We start from the raw sequence: 17496 nt of genomic DNA on the forward strand, positions 1-17496 counted from the left end.
TAAATGCCCAGGGACTGTTCTAAGCAGTTTACATGAACCAACTCATTTAAGTGTGCTTCCCAGTTAGCACCCTCTTTCATTCTCCAAAGTACCACACATTTTTTTGAAGTCTAGTTGCTGTACAATATTATATAAGTTACAGGCATACAATAAATATAGTGATTCACAATTTTTAAAGGTTATACTCCATTTATAGTTATTATAAAATATTGGCTATATTCACCATGTTGTTCAATATATCCTTGTAGCTTATTTTATACCTAATAGCTTGTACCTCTTACCCCCCCTACCCCTATATTGCCCCTCCCTATTCCCTCTCCCCACTGGTAACCACAGTTTGTATGATAAATTCCAGGAAACTATGAATCAGCCAATTAACATTTTCAGAGGGGCTGATAGTTGGAGTGTTCAGTCTCCTCTACCCATCATTTTCAAATCATCCTATGAAAGCCACTAACCAAGACAACTCTACAGTACAATATGAAGGTAGGAAAAGCTGTGGAATCTCATCTCTAAACTTCCTGAGGCCCTTCCTTTTTGTTCCCTTCTGTCTTAACCCTGTCTCTTGGTTCTGAGTTTATGTGGGCATTTCTATTTGTCTCTTTTTCTCAGTGTCTTTTTTTTTTTTTCCTTTAACTCTCTCCCTTGAGTCTCTTTCCCTGTTTGTGTGTGTTCTGTGTTTCTTTCCTCTTTACCCTCTTTGCCTTCCCCATTCCCTCTCTCTATTCTCTTCCCTTCCCCTAATCTCATTCATTCTTTCTTCCTCCCTCAACTGGCCGGTGAGGTACTGACATGTACAGTGAATGTGTTCTGCTTGATATATAAAAATTGATATTGACAATTTCCGTTTAAAACTAATTAAGGCTCCCAAGAGCCAGTGTACTCCTTCCAAAATGCTTCTGTAGATGATTGTTACAAAGTATTTTAAATCTTTTTATCCCAGTTCCTGCCTTCACATCTCTGGAGGAAATTTACCTAGTACCCCACTCATCTAACTGGTTTCTTCCAATCCCCACACCTTCCCTTCTTATTCCACCACCACCTCCCGACTGCCTTCTCTACCTCAGGTCTGTCCCCAGCTCCTGCTCTGGACTGCACCTAAATCATACCAGACCACATGTTGAGCCAAGTGTCTCTCATCCTTCCATAATGTTTGTCTTGGTTTCTTTCCTTTGTTACCTTTCTGAGGCTTGATACTTTACAAACTATTGCTTTTGCTCTGAAGCTTATTTTTAAGCTGCTCTTACTTTTACGTATGAGTGCTTCCTTTGCCTGCCTAGCTCCGAATAGCATAGCGGCTACCAGGGACAGCTCTCTTCCAAGCAGAGGCTCCCTTAGTAACGAGCATTCCTTTGTGCTCATCCTGCATATAAATCACCAGGGAGCTTTTAAATGAGAAAAGACCTGGCTGACCCAGAAGGTGGTATTTATAAATAGTCCTCCAGCCCCCCCTCTTTAAAGCTTGTCCACCTAATCCTCTCCTCTCTCAAGATTGGAAGTGACTTGACCTTTGAGTCTTAAAACTCAGGCTCTTTTTCTTTTAAAAATCTGGTTGGCAAAAAGCTGTTAAAACAAAAATGTTCTCGGCAGGATGATGATCAGTCATGAGAGCTTGCCTTTCATTTCTGACATTTTCAGCCAAATATGCTTCCAATATGGACCAATTTTTCACATTGTTATTATTTTAAGACACTTACCTCAATAATTTTTATTTCTTTTTACTGATAGGCTATCATGGATTTGTATTTTTATGATTTAGAAAGCTGTTCCCAAATGACTGCATCTCTATCATGAACTAAGAGCCTTCCTTTTCACTCCTAAAATCACAGAACTTGGAGGGGCTCTAAGTAGCCTCAATCCCAGCATCACTGGATAGAGCTCTGTTATATTTCCCTAATGTTGTATTATTTACTGAAGCTAAAATCTCATAGGTTTTTTTTAGGATTATGAAATGAAGCACATGATATAGACACTAATAGATAGTGTCTATTTACCTAGTACCCCACTCATCTAACTGGTTTTTTCCAATCCCCATGCCTTCCCTTCTCACTCCACCACCACCTGCCAACTGCCTTCTCTACCTGAGGTCTGTCCCCAGCTCCTGCACTGGACTGCACCTAAATCATATCAGACCACATATCTGATTAGGGTACATGCAGGAACTGCCTAATTGTTGAATTGGCCAAAGATTTTTTTTTTTACTATATTTCCCAAAAAGATAATTAAGTCCTTAATCTGATTATTTATAAAAAGAAGAGATGCTTATATTAGACAAACCATGTGTTTTTAGCAGCCTCTCTCCCTTGTTATAAAATGGCGGAAACTTAAATTCACTATCCACTATCAGAGAGAATACTCTAATTTAAGGCTGTTTTCTTTTCATCCCCTAACAGATGGAAGAGTAAGTCCTGGTCCCAGGCTTTTCTTTGCTGACTTGGGCCAGGGGTAGTAATTCTTTTTCTAGAAGCTACTAGGTCTGATCCATCTGTTGCTTTGTGGGGAGAACCCCTTCCCCAAGGCTTTTCTTGCAGTAGTTTTGCTGGAATGTCCTACTTGCATGTGAGCCTGGAACTTTAAAAGTAATTTTAGTTCTGTTATTTAATTTAAGGAAGTTTGGTGTCCAGTGTGGCTGTATTTGTACATAAGAGACTATCTGTAGAAAAAGAATAAAAAACGTGTACAGGGCTTCCCTGGTGGCGCAGTGGTTGAGAATCTACCTGCCAATGCAGGGGACACGGGTTCGAACCCTGGTCTGGGAGGATCCCGCGTGCCGCGGAGCGGCTAGGCCCGTGAGCCACAACTACTGAGCCTGCGTGTCTGGAGCCTGTGCCCCGCAACAAGAGAGGCCGCGACAGTGAAAGGCCCGCACACCGTGATGAAGAGTGGCCCCCCGCTCGCCGCAACTAGAGAAAGCCCTCGCACAGAAACGAAGACCCAACACAGCCAAAAATAAAAATAAATAAATAAATAAATTTAAAAAAAAAAAAAAAACGTGTACACAGCAGGTTGAATAAGTACTGTGTCTTCTGAAAACCTTGGGCTTAAGTGTCTAAGGCAGTTCTGTTTAGATCCACGCTCAGCGTGGACTTGCTAGAGCGTAGTATCTGTTGTTTTATTTCTCCAGTTGGGGAAGCTGTCTCTTAATATATGGAGACTCTAGAATGGGTAAGAATATGTGTAAAAAAAAAAAAAAAAGAATATGTGTAGTAATTAGAATTGTAAGACATGGCCTAAGCAAGTATGGATACTTTTGACTTGCTTTTGGATTTAGTTGTTAAAAAAAAGTGGAGTGTGGAAATATGAAACAGAGGAGAGAAAACCACGTAGGTACAGCAGAGCAGCAGTATTCAGCAATACAGTGAGCATACAAGGAGGGTTTATTAGGATTATACACACGGAGAGGAGAGTAGCACAATGAACACAACTTCAAAGCAATGGTGGGTTCATGTCGGGGGACAGTGCACAAGCAGACCAAGGGCATAGGAAGTTTAGGGTACCCATCACATTCAAGGCACACTACTAGATAACCCTTGGTTCTCTTTTGTGACTTTTTTTTAATATAGCAGCAAAACTTAGAAAGAATCTCTCCAGAGGGTTAAATGTAGTACCATTAAGTACGTAATGATGCTAATCAACTGTGTTGTTCAGGGTTCTTCACTGCAAGCTACCAAACAGTGGGAAAGGCCCTCAAAGGCTCTCTGGTGCTTTCAGAACTGACTGCAGTTGGAGGAACAGGGGAAACACTGCAGAAAAGGTGGGGTTGGCTCTACCTGCTGCCCCACCCTGAAGAAATGCTGACTTTTCCTCAAATCCTTGTGTGACTACAGCTTCAGGGTCCCAAGTGTTCAAGCCTAGGTCACATGCTTGCCCCCAGCTGCACCATGACCAGGAGAGAAGGATCTGGATCTTCTAGTTGCTGTAGTGCAAAGCAGTCACTGCCTCCCATGGGGGAAAGGAGGCTGCAGGGTGCTGGTTGGGAAGAAGTTTTGGTTGCTAGACAGCAAAAAAAAAAAATAAGGCATGTAAACTGTATCTATCTGAAGCTCAGTGTCTTCACAGATATTAACCATCTTTCTCAGGCTCAGCCAGCATGCATGGAGAATATTAATTTCATTTTCCTTTAATGATTTGTTCATTGTTTTTAAAAACAAAGACAAAATAACTTGGGACTATCTTTTTAAATTCAATCTTTATCAAAGTTGTATGTGTACATCATTTAGAGTCATAGTTCTACCCAGTTTCTAATGAAGAACAGCATTCCATGTGCTCCCATTCCTATTTTCTACTCCCCAGAGAAAGCTATTTTCAATTCTTTCTAGCTGATTTATTTGGTATTAATCTTGATATTTCTAAATAGCACACTGTGGTTATGTCTTAATGTTTCCGTTTTGGGCATTATTTATCAACTTCCCACAATGGAAATGAGTTTTGTTCTTTCTCAACACTTTATGCTTAATCACACATACACTCTCTTCTCCTTCCCCCATCCTCCCAGGATAATTGTATTGGATCCATAGCCTGTGTTTTTATTATCATTACATCAACACTGTTTGCAATGAAGCCATGTAGTATAATGTGACTACTACTTTCTCCCAGTACCACCTTTGATTTTTCCCTGATGTTAATAATTGTCTTGGTTTTTTAATTCATTTGCTTCAATTTTCTATACTTCTCACTGATGTGACCCCCAAATCTCCCCTAACTGAATAAATCCTCTTTCCATATAAACACAGTAGATATTCTATGAATTTCATCTTTTTTTTAAAATTTCATCTTTTAATTTTTTGGGTTTTTTTGGCTGCACTGGGTCTTCGTTGCTGCGCGCAGGCTTTCTCTAGTTGCGGCGAGTGGGGGCTACTCTTCGTTGCAGTGCGCGGCTTCTCATTGCAGTGGCTTCTCTTGTTGCGGAGCACGGGCTCTAGGCGTGCAGGCTTCAGTAGTTGCAGCAACGCGGGCTCAGTAGTTGTGGCTTGCGGGCTCTAGAGTGCAGGCTCAGTAGTTGTGGCGCACAGGCTTAGTTGCTTCGTGGCATGTGTATCTTCCCGGACCAGGGATCGAACCCATGTCCCCTGCATTGGCAGGCGGATTCTTAACCACTGTGCCACCTGGGAAGTCCAAATTTCATCTTCTTAAAAAGAAATCTCTTCCTAAGTGTTCTGACTTGCTCCTCTCTGGACCCTGGACCAGTCACCCTCCAAGCCTGCTAAGGAGCTATTGTCTTGGGGTCTCCTTCAACATCACTCTAAGGACCCCTTTACCTGTCTCTTGTTTTAGAGCCCTTGCTTCCTCGATTCAGTGTCATCCTCTTCCTTGGTCTTCCCTGTCATGTTGAAGGAGCATGTTACCATTCGTTTCTTTTTTTTTTTTTTTTTTAATTAATTAATTATTTATTTATTTTTGGCTGCGTTGGGTCTTCGTTGCTGCTTGCAGTCTTTCTCTAGTTGCAGAGAGCAGGGGCTACTCTTCGTTGTGGTATGCAGGCTTGTCATTGCGGTAGCTTCTCTTGTTGCGGAGCGTGGGCTCTAGTTGCGTGGGCTCTAGTAGTTGTGGCCCATGGGCTTAGTTACTCCGCAGCATGTGGGATCTTCCTGGACCAGGGATCGAACCTGTGTCCCCTGCATTGGCAGGCAGATTCTTAACCACTGTACCATCAGGGAAGCCCACCATTCGTTTCTTGCGAAAGTAAAGGTTTTTTTAGTTTTAGGAATCATTTCCTTGAGAATTTTAAAGGCACTGCTCCTTTTTTTTCTGTCCTCCAGAGTTCCTGTTGAAAAGTCTCATTCATTCTGATTTTGACCCTTTGCGTAACAACTTATTTTCCCTCTGGAAGCTTCTCTTTAACCTTGATGTTCTGCAAGTTCACAATGATGTGAGTTGGGCCCTCGCTGGACCTTTTCTTGAATTCATTTGTTTGATGACTTCCTCTCCTTGGTGTTTTCTGTTCTTTCTCAAATTCCTGCTAGTTAGATGTTGAACCTGTTGTACTGATGTCCAGTTTTTGCATCTTTACTCTCCTGTTTTTTATCCTTGTAGTCTTTTTCTTTTTCTTTCTGAAATAATCTCTCAACTTTGTCTTCCAACCCTTGTGTGGAGTTGTTTCGTTCTGCTATCAAAATGTATATTTTCCTAGAGTTTTTTTTGTCCTCTGAACATACTTTTTTTATTTAATTGGTATTGTTGATGCATTTATTGTATGATGAGCAATACAGAAACAAGAAAATATAAATATGTAAGTTAGAAGGCATTTTCTGACTGAAAGAGATTATCAGTTGACCAGTCTCAAAAGTTGTAACCTTGAGCCAAAGAAAAATCACCTAAAATACACAAAATTCAATGGTATACAATTTTTAGTACAGTATTTATAAGGATTATGTTTTTTTTAAGTTTTTTTTTTTTTTTTTTTTTTGGTCTGCTTCGGGTCTTAGTTGCAGCACACGGGATCTTCGTTGAGGCATGTGGGATATTTTGTTGCGGTGCACGGGCTTCTCTCTAGTTGTGGTGCATGGGCTCCAGGGCGCGTGGGCTCTGTAGTTGTGGCGCGTGGGTTCCAGGGCACGTGGGCTCCGTAGTTTGTGGCACTCGGGCTGTGTAGTTTGTGACACTCGGGCTCTCTAGTTGAGGTGCATGCGCTCAGTAGTTGTGGTGCACTGGCTTAGTTGCCCCACAGCATGTGGGATGTTAGTTCCCTGACCAGGGATCAAACCCATGTCCCCTGCATTGTAAGGTGGATTCTTTACCACTGGACCAGCAGGGAAGTCCCTGTAAGGATTATGTTTTGCTGGTTGTTTTTGTGTTTGTTTTTAATGCTCATTTTTAAAAGTTTATATCTTCCTCTGTAGTCTTTTTTTCCCTCTAAGTTGCTTTTCTTCCTCTTTGTTTTGGTCTGTCTTTCATAGTAAACGCTTTCTTGAGTTTCTAGTGATCCTTGGTTATCTTCTCACATTTAAGAGCAGGCCACTAAAAAGTTACTTGAGAGGTCTGAACTTGTGAGTAAAGCTTATGGACTGTGATCTTCACTGTAGGGCAATCTGCCTGAGTCATTTACTGGAATTTCTCTCATATCTGTTTCTTTAGGTCTTTTATCTTGGCTGGTCATATTCTGTTGGAAAATTTTAAATTTTGCACTGTTCATTTTCTACCTCTTTCTTGCAATTTCTAGATGTGTACAGTCTGAGTTTTCATGTTGTAGACAAAAATATCTCCCCTGGGTCTCTGCTTTTTCCTTTAAATGCCTTTTGTACTCTCCTAAACATTCTTTTTTTTTTTTTTTTTAATAAATATTTATTTGGCTGTGCCAGGTCTTAGCTGCGGCAATGAGGATCTTCATTGCTGCATGCGGCATCTTTAGTTGCGGCATGTGGGATCTAGTTCCCTGACCAGGGATCAAACCCGGGCCCCCTGCATTGGGAACATGAAGTCTTAACCACTGAACCACCAGGGAAGTCCCTCTCCTACACATTCTTATTTGCTTTCTTGGCACTTAGCAGTTAGGCCCACTTGCTAAAAAATAAACAAGAGTTGATAGGAGCAAATCTGAAACACCTAGAGTACAAAGTAGGAGTCACTTCAGTGCCTTGTTTTTCCTTAATATATTGATCAGAAATTGGATGAACCTTCGGGATGCTGAGACAGGGAAGATACTCTGGCAAGGAACAGAAGACCTGTCAGTCCCTGGAGTGGAGCATGAAGGTACTTTCCACCCTTTGTCTGCACAGGGCTGATGACGCAGAGCAGGCCTAGGCATCAGGGAACTGAGTTAATGGAGACCCACCAGGGGACGGGCCTCTGCAGGCATAGCACGTCAGTCCACGTGGTGCTGAGATGTCTAGTTTCTTTCTTATGTTTCTTTCTCCTACTTCCCAAAACCCACCTCGTGCTGAAATTTTAGCATTAGAACATACCCAAAGATACAAAGATCTCAACTTTTTTCTGAAAGAAACTTTGTGTTTTTATCTCCCTGAAATAAAAGAAAAACCAAGGGAACAGAATAGAAAGAAGGTTCCCATTCAGCCCCTTTCCTGATAAGAGGAGCTGGGTACGGCCTTTAGATGCACTAAATCTATTGTTCCTTGAAGATCTTTCAGTCAAATGCACTGGACCAGTTTGGGACCTCTGCCTTTAATTAAAGTGTAATTCTGTTACCAAGGCATTTTATGAAATTTAACATAGATAATATACGCTCTAAATCATCTCTAAGAAGCTCCCAGAAATGCTTTCAATATTTCTTTTTCTTTACCAGCCCGTGTTCCCAAGAAAATCCTCAAGTGCAAGGCAGTGTCTCGAGAATTGAACTTCTCTTCAGCAGAGCAAATGGAAAAATTCCGCCTGGAACAAAAAGTTTACTTCAAAGGGCAATGCCTAGAAGGTATTCTGCTGCCAACATGCCTGAAATCTGGGCTTAGGGACAAAATCTGGACAGGGACAGAAGTCAAGACCCAGTGAACTAAAGCACTGCTTTGATAACATTTATTTTGCAACTCAGTTTGGATAGGGTTCCTACACCCTGGCAGACTGGGGAGCCCTGGCGAAAAGAAGCAAAAACAAAGCTGGCAACTACAAGGGGCTCTGAGCCCAACAAAAGGGTTACTGACCCTGGAGGGCCTGAGGGTGGTGCCTGCTTTGTCACTGGCGTGGTATTATAACATGGTCACAAGGAAGCTGCGGGTTAGGGCCTGGTACAGTGCTCTCCATACCGTCTTGTACAGATTTGACTGGCAAGGCCACTCTGCATTGAGTTTTTACCGTGAAGTCTAAGAGTGTACATATGTGTCTTAGAGCTGAAATTCCAAGTGAAAAGGCCTGTTCTGTACTTCCATACTTCCTGGATGTATATAATTTACATCCAGCCTACTGCTAAGAAAATATTGCTGGCCCTAGTGCTTTAGATCCCAGAGCATAGGGAGCAGGCCTCTAGTGTGGTTCAGGGGACACAGCCTGAAGGGGGCTTCCATGTCCTTTCTTATGCCTCTGGCCTGGGAAGTTTCTGATGGCTTCAGTGGTGCTTCCTGGGGTAGGAAGAGGCTTGCCCTAAAGGATGGGGACATGGAGCCCTGAGACTCTGCCCAGGGTGCCAGCTCACCTGCTTTTCCTTCTTCCTTCAGAATGGTTCTTCGAGTTTGGCTTTGTGATCCCTAACTCCACAAACACCTGGCAGTCCCTGATAGAGGCAGCGCCCGAGTCCCAGATGATGCCAGCCAGCGTGCTAACGTGAGTGAGCGGGCCGCAGGAGCTGTGGAGGTGTCTAGAAGCAGGAATTCCAGGCACGTGGGACTCGTGGTCCCGTTCAACAGGCAGGCAATCTAGGTTGAGAACAAGGGTAAAAGAGTATCCAGTGGTATCCGAAGTTACAGCTTACTGACTTTTGTCATGTGAAAAAGACAGTGTGATAGAATGGAAAGAATTAGAAACTTCAGATTAAACCTTTAGACTAAATTCCTGATTAACCATGACTAGCTGTGTAATCTTGGACAATGTACTTTACCTCTCTGGGCCTTATTCTCCTCCTCTCTAAATGTAGAATTAATAATTATCTCTTACAGAGGTATAGTGCAGATAAAATGAGATGATATGGAAGGAAACTGGCATATAATATATATTAAGTCTATGCTAATTGGCTCCCTTTCCTTACTATCAAACTTCTGCTGCTCTGTACTTTGTTTGAATGGCCTTAGGTGGAATCTGGCAAAGTCCTAATTCTGTTTTAGAGGATAATATTTGGTTATAGTTTTTCAGAGACTAGCTTACAATTTTAATAGATATGCTTCCAGCTCAAAGAATAATTAGTTTGTCCTTTGTCCCCAAAAGTCAGTCAATAACTGCCTACCTACCATTTTTCTCTTGGGAAAAGATTTTAGTCTTTTAAAAGTTTTAGCAATATTGCCTAGTAACAAATTATTCACACAGATAACTGTGCAATATTGGATCATCTCTTTAAACAGGTCCTTTATGAAAGCCACATTGAATTTGTAAATAGAGGTTATTTATTTTATAAGTCTTGAATAGATTTTTAATTTGTATAATAGTACGTATTTTTATATTCCATCAACCAGTCAGATCTTGAGTTCCTTATTTACCTATTTTATAATTAATTACTAGCAAGAAGATATCTGCTGGATATTAATTACCCTGGGAAAGTACAGTGTCATATGTAGAAGGGCATTTTTTAGATTTTATTAACCATTATTTGACTTATTCTTGTCCAGGCCTGATTTCTTTCAGGTATTAACACCACTAAGTCTGTGATAACATATTTAGTTTATTTAAGTTATGTCTTACTTTTTAGAACCCCAGAGTAGTACCACTGTTGCCTTTAACTTAGTACAAGAGTAGTTTGATTTGGAAACACTGAGATAACCACCAAGAAAAATGAAATTGCACACTGTATACAATACAGGTGTATTGTTTGGGGTTCTTAAGCCATAAGCCATAGAAACTGACTCTGGCTTACAGGACAGCGTTGAAAGGGTAGGGCCGAGACCTGAGAAGCTCAAAAGATGCAGGTGGCAGGAACTGTGGATGGTTTCCTCAAGGAGCAGCTGTGGGAAGGATCTTGCTCAGCGGAGAGAGTCTGATTGGCCCAAATTACATCCTGTGCCCACCCCTTTGCCAGGTGAGGGGGGAGCCACTTGGTTGACCCATGGACTGGAGATAGGGTGGTTCCCCAAGAGAAGAACAGAGTGCTGTTACTCAAAGTGAGGAGAATAGATGCAGGACAGGCCAACCCACAGCTGTCCACCAGAGTAAGTTTTATAGGAAAAGATACGTCCGCAGGTTTCCATGTGAATCAGAAAGTCAGTCATATTTATAGGCACTGCTGTGTGCAAAGCACTCTAAGGGCCTTAGGTATACTGTGGATTAACACATGCTCCCTCTTATGATTTCTGAACTTGAAGAAGACCTACCTAGTCACATAAGTTAAATGTCATGTTAGACATCTAACCCCATATGGACACAGATTTTAACATCCCCAAGCCAAGGTTATAGGTGAGTGCATGTCCACAGGCCCAGCAGACCCAGATTGAAACCACTTTGTGGAAATGAGATCTGTTGTCTAACACGCTCACTCTTTCGCCCTCTCTTCTTACTTATAGTGGAAATGTTATCATAGAGACAAAGTTTTTTGACGACGATCTTCTTGTAAGCACATCCAGAGTGAGACTTTTCTACGTTTGAGAGAAGAATATGTGTGCATTTCAAGAATTCATTTTTTTAGGGGGAAGGAGGAAACTGTTTACTTTTTTCCTCTATACATTTGATTTTTGACACTTCACCCCTAATTCCCTCTACGGCAAAACCCACCTGCGGCCACCAGGGGACCAGCTCTGTGTAGGTAACCAGATGGCTTTTTTCTCTCAAGCCACCATCTTCAACTGACCAGATTGAACTCCCAATCCCGGACCAGGGCAGAGGGCATGCCTCAACTCCTTCTTGGAGTAGACACGGGGACAAACACATACCACAAGCTGTTCCCGTCACCCTGCCTCCTTCTTGGGCCCTGCAGGCAACACATCTTCCTTTGGCCCCTGGTTTTGGAAAAGTTCAAGTTCCTGACCCACGTTTAGTTTTTTCCTACCATTTCTATTTCATACATTCTCATACATTTAACTTGTAAAATAGACTGTGATATTATTGTTACATAGTGAATTAAAACATATGAATTAAAATATTCCTATGTCTTTAGCATGGCATTGCTTTCATCTCTCCTTTTTTTGGAATGTGAACCTGGCTCCATGATGGGAAGAAAGACATTTAACAGACCAGACAGTAGGATCACAGCTATATTTTACTCCAGAGATCAACTGATAGATCTTGTGGTTCCTGAGTGCTTCAGTTGCTGCTTTCCAAGAAGGTACAACATACCTGAACAAGACCCATGACCTTGACATTTGTCTTTTAGATGTGATATTTCGTGGTTCTCTTCCACAACATACATGCACCCTCTGCTTGTTTGTACTGTTTTTAACTTTTTCGCTTCTTTTATAATGTGCATTTGTTCAAGAAGTTTCTAGAAAGGTTAGAAGTTCTAAGTTGGTAGAGTAAGGACTCTTATTCCTAAATGAGAAACTAGAATTTTCAAAATGAAGAAAAGATCTCCCTAAACTCAACTGGAGAACAATGGGAAGGCATCCAGGATGGGGTGGGATGCTGAGAGGCCTTAAAACCAGTGGTCAGAGGAAGCCCATGTGACAGAGAAGTAGTTATATCTGCAGTGCTTCCAAGTCTGACAATAGAGAGAAAACTAAAAAGGGCTCTCTTTCAGGAACTTAGCTCTGAGCTACCAGTAGCCTTCACTGTCCTTTATAAAATACCAACAATTAAAAGTTTTCTGGTTCCTCCTGTAGTAAGGTCTGAGGCCAGAGGAGGGAAAATACACCGAGAGATGGGCTCTCCTTGGTGTAGCCCCTGCTCCTAGATTCCTGCTCTCCTTCCATCTGTTACCGCAAAGGGCCTGTTTGCATATGTGGGTGGGGAGGAGAAGCAGTACATTTTTAGTACACTATCGCCATCTTTCAGTGATGACTCCATTCTTCACATTAGATCTGTTATCTTCAAAAGCTAATTTTTAAATACCAAAGGTTGGATAAAAAAACAACAACAAGGTAAAAGTGAATCAAGCTTTTCTTTTGCTTTCCAAAACTGCCATGTCTTTTCTCAGAGTGGACCTGTCTCCTTCCCTTTTCCTGGACTATATCTTCTCCCCAGAGTCCCATCAGGGAAGGCTGTCAGGGGCCTGGACACATGCTGATGGAGAAAGGACTTCCCAGGGAAGGCTTCTCCACCCGCTTAGACCTCCTTCACTGCCCTTCTCCACTCACTCACCCAGCCAACAGTCAGGGACACACTTCTTTGCTAGCCGCTCTGAGAAAAACAAAAAGAATCGTAGTCCAGTCGTTCTTAGAAGCTTGCCATCTCTCCAGGTACATGTGCTCAGGCAAAATTGCTCATTTTATCATGAAACAAGCAAGACAAAAGAAGCGTGTGCCTCAGGCACAATACTGATCAAGGGGTTGCAAGCGTGGGTGGGATTTGAACTGATGGGAAGGATCGCTGAATGCTATGGTGGGAGGAGAAGGGAAGTGGTACAGGCCAGGGAAGAAGTCAGGCAAAAGGAGAGGGAGGACACGGGAGCTGCAGGGACCAGGGCCCTAGGTAGGTTAAGGTCAGCCCTTGTAGGGTGGGTGCTGGTCCAAATGCCTGAAAATATGGAGGGTTTGTGGATATATTAAAGGCCACAAAATGTTATTGGAAGGAGAAGCATACAGATCAGGCCTGGCACAGTGACAGCCACTGGTTCTAGACATCTATGGCACCTGCCCACACCCAGAGATTCTGACTCAGTATGTGTGGGTCCCAGAAATCTGCCTATGGAAGCACCCCAAGTGATTCTGCTACAGGTGTTCTGTGGACTGTATTTTGCAATACTGGTAGAGGCATTTAGTGAATATTAGAGACATACTGTGTACACTGGTGGCCATAAGATAAACTGAGATCTCCAAGCATGCTTAAGGAACAAAGGGTGGTCCCAGTTCTGCCCTGTGCCAGTGAGGGGAAGCTTTCCGTTGCTCAGGGCAATCAAGAGGAACTTTAGCGTCTTCAGAGGAGAGGACAGGAGAATCCCAGGCAGCATGGCCTTGGAGAAAGACTTGAGAGAACTTAGAGGATCTGTCAAACATAGATTTCCATTTAGAGAGTTTTGGTTAAGGTTTCCTGTGTGATGTGAGTAAACAGTCTCGTCCATCTTCCCATCTGTTTTACTGGCCAGTGTGCTGAGTGACTTCTGTGATGGAGCACATGGGGAAGCACTGAGTCTGTCCCTGGTTGGGCATGAGGGGTGGAGGAATCACAGTCTACCGAAGAGGATCTAGCCACATTCAGGCCACACTTACAGGCCTGTTATGTATATCAGTAAGATGTCGTGTGAGGCACAGGCCTGCCTTTCCTGAGCTTTGTCCCTAGTTCAGCAATTATAAGTGCCTGCCATAAGAGAAGGACAAGGTGGGCATTTAAAGGAAGAAGAGATTACATGCAGTTCAGAAAAATCAGGAAAGCCCTCTCTTCTCTGGATCCTTCAACTCTCAGCCTACAAAATATGTTCAAGTTGCCCTAAAAAAAAATAAGCTTTTATAAATAAGGCTTTCCTTCAGTCCCGCATGGCCTTCAGCTCCCGCTCCCTCCTTTTCTTTCTCTACAGATTCAAACCTCTCGGAATTGTCACCACTCACTCTCTGCACCCCCTACCTCTCATTGACTCCTCAACCCACGGCTTTCTGGCTCTGGCCTGTGGCTTCCTCTCCTTCGAGGCATCAGTGAACTCCACTGAGCCACTGCCCCTGTCCAGTCCTTCTTGCTTTATCTGCTGGGACTCTGGGAGCCCCTTTGCTGAGTGTCTGTTCCTTGCCCCTTTGCAGGCTCTTCATTTTCCTCCAGCTGCCTTGTCCCTAAAATGTTTGTTGGTGGATTTGGGATTTTTTTTTTTAGCTATTATATATTGAGAAAATGCTTGTGCAAATTCTTCTTCTTTTTTTTTTTGGCCGCACCTCGCAGCATGCAGGATCTTAGTTCCCCAACCAGGGATCAAAGCCATGCCCCCTACAGTGGTAGCTCGGAGTCCCAACCACTGGACCACCAGGGAATTCCCACTTGTGCAAATTCCTTAAGCATTATACATTCACTGCATGCATATTTATTGAACACTTTTTATGTACCAGACACTTGTTGGACAAGATGAGTGAAGTCCCTACCATTAGAATCTAATGAGAGGAGACAGAAAGCAGATAATTTCAGATAGTAGTCAGTGCTCTGAAGAAAACAGGACAGTGCAAGGGCAGCATGTCTGAAATGAGGAGGTGAAGAAACAGAAAGAAGTCAGCATTCAGCTTTTGACCCCAAAACAGGATTGACGAGTCCCCAGCAAGTCAACAGTCTGGAAAGCCAGGATTTACTCAAAGGAAAAGATTTTTTAAATCCCTTAACCTATCATCAACAAAGTAAGAACCAGATGTGCCACACTTGATACTACAAAGGACTCAGGGTATGACAGGGAAGGCCCTGCCTTGTGGGAGGAGTGACAGCCTCCCCTTCCACCCTGCGAAGGATGGAGAGGAGGAAGCAGGGCAAAGAGGCCCAGTGCTGATGTCCTCGCTTTCCTCCACCCATCAGGCCTGGGGGGAAAGGCTGGATAGAAACATCTGCCCAGGTGTGGGGGAAAGATGAGAACTTCCTAGAGGTTAGTGGGGAGGGTTGGCTGCCCAGCAATCCAGTAGACGGAGGCCTATTCACTTAGCTTCATAACCATCTCCCCTATAGTGTCTTCCATCCCTACCACCCCGGCCGCAGTTCCTATATCCATCTGGGGCGAGTCTAGCTGATGGCATGGCCTCCCCTTGTGATTTATCCTTCACATCACAACCAGAGAGCCCCAGGATGTGCATCTGCTCACCAATTCCTGGGTATTGTCGAGTTTATTTTTAGAATTTCTTGCTAGTGACCTGGTAATTGTTTTGCAGCATTCAAAATGCACTGTTAAAATGGTCCTCAAAGTGAAAACATTAAATGGCTTAGCAGTTCTTTTTGGTGCTTTTGTTTGGTCTGAAACTGAGCAGCTTCAACTATAGCTTTGAATAAACTGAGGGATGCAATGCAGTGGACTGAGAAGCAGAAATCTGGTAAATATACTTGGTTCCCAAACCATATACACCGAGGCACCCCGGGCACTGCAGCAAGTTCACAGGGCTGCCGTAGGATCGTTTAGTTTTTTAAGAACATGCAGTGATACGGGACATCTGTCATACACTGCTCAAATCAACGTGAACAGGAAATGAGGGGAGTGGTGTCCAATCTGATTCCAGGTTTGAGAAGCTGTGCAGTGCCCAACAGGCACACACACTCCATTAGTAAGTCACTGTGATGATAAATGAAATAAAAATATTTTTTTCTCTCAATCTATGTGGCTTTTCTTTTTCCAAAATAATACAACAGCTACTAAGTTAGGACATAAATACTTAATAAGTTGTTTGGACCTAACTACTTAAGTAGAATTGTTAGTTATTTGTTTTGACCTAGTTGCACCGTGAAAAAAATTGCTGAGACACAAAGATTACTGTAAACAGAGAGCGTTCGGGGATCTCTGATAAAGCCCTTAGTTTAAAATTATGCCTTTCAGAGGATTAGAAACACACATGCAGGGACTTCCCTGGTTTCCCAGTGGTTTTCTGTGCTCCCAACCTCGGGGGCCTGGGTTCAATCCCTGGTCAGGGAACTAGATCCCGCATGCGGCAATGAAGATCACACATGCCGCAACTAAGACCCAGCACATCCAAATGAATTAAATAAATAAATTTTTTTTTAAAAAAAGAAAAGAAACCACCCGCACACAAACATCACTGGCAGCAGTAGCATCAAATGCATATTGACCACCCAGCTCTGAACTCTGAGACAGCCTTTGCTTCCATGGAATGCTTTTTTTTTTTTTTAATTTATTTATTTTGGCTACTCGGTGTGGCATGCGGGATCTTAGTTCCCAACCAGGGATTGAACCCAGGCCCCCTGCATTGGGAGCACAGAGTCTTAACCACTGGACCACCAGGGAAGTCCCCCATGGAATGTTTTTATTTTTTTTTAATTAATTTATTTTATTTTATTTATTTTTGGCTGTGTCAGGTTTTCGTTGCTGCACACAGGCTTTCTCTAGTTGCGGCGAGCAGAGGCTACTCTTCATTGTGATGCGCGTGCTTCTCATTGTGGTGGTTTCTCTTGTTGTGGAGCTCGGGCTCTAGGCACACAGGCTTCAGTTGTTGTGGTGCATGGGCTTAGTTGCTCCGCGGTGTGTGGGATCTTCCTGGACCAGAGATCAAACCCGTGTCCCCTTCATTGGCAGGCAGATTCTTAACCACTGTGCCACCAGGGAAGTCCCCCACCATGGAAGTTCCCCACCATGGAATGCTTTTAAATTGTTGCACTTATTGAAGGAAATGTATTCAAAGTTAAAAAAAAAAAAAGGCATTTACTCAAATTTCTTAGAATGACTTCATAAGTGACCTGGTTTATTCAAATCATCCCCCAAATAACTCCTCTCAATTACAAGAGGATAAGCAAGATTATTGTCACTTGAATGTTTCATATATATTATCATGATTACTTTTGTGTTGGCTAAAGTGTGTATTTTGAGCTATACAGAACGCTCTCTGAATGGTGCACAGGACACCCCTGTATAATCGAGCCGTACATGATTGGTCTACCTATTTACAGAACTGGAGTGGTCTACCTATTTACAGAACTGGAGTGGTCTACCTATTTACAGAACTGGAATTTCATTTCACTGTTTTGTGTTATTACAGAAGCTGATAATAGTCATTGGTTTTCTTTCATGGTACATTGTTGGTCATACGTATTGGTTACTTGGGGCCCAACCCTTGGCCAGAATTGTAATCCACATTATCTCTTCTGGCAGATTGTCTACTGATTATTACTCTTTTAATTGGCTTGTATTCAGCAACG

General features: G+C 42.8%; 1 protein-coding gene across 2 annotated transcripts in view; it reads left to right on the forward strand.

Moving 5' to 3' along the window:
- The window catches only part of PDE6D (phosphodiesterase 6D), a 52822-nt gene extending 41157 nt beyond the window's left edge, over positions 1 to 11665 (forward strand). Inside the window, exons 1-5 of one of the 2 annotated variants that reach the window (XM_060151238.1) lie at positions 445 to 486; positions 7601 to 7689; positions 8240 to 8365; positions 9102 to 9207; positions 11091 to 11665. In XM_060151238.1, coding sequence (XP_060007221.1) covers positions 7608 to 7689; positions 8240 to 8365; positions 9102 to 9207; positions 11091 to 11172 — 396 coding nt within the window. In that variant the 5' untranslated portion in view covers positions 445 to 486; positions 7601 to 7607 and the 3' untranslated portion in view covers positions 11173 to 11665. Of the gene's footprint in view, positions 1 to 444; positions 487 to 7600; positions 7690 to 8239; positions 8366 to 9101; positions 9208 to 11090 lie in introns of those variants that run through there. The other variant, XM_060151237.1, reaches the window with a different exon arrangement.
- Positions 11666 to 17496: the final 5831 nt, after the last annotated feature.

Source organism: Lagenorhynchus albirostris, chromosome 6 (assembly GCF_949774975.1).
Source record: "Lagenorhynchus albirostris chromosome 6, mLagAlb1.1, whole genome shotgun sequence".
Taxonomy (NCBI): domain Eukaryota; kingdom Metazoa; phylum Chordata; class Mammalia; order Artiodactyla; family Delphinidae; genus Lagenorhynchus; species Lagenorhynchus albirostris.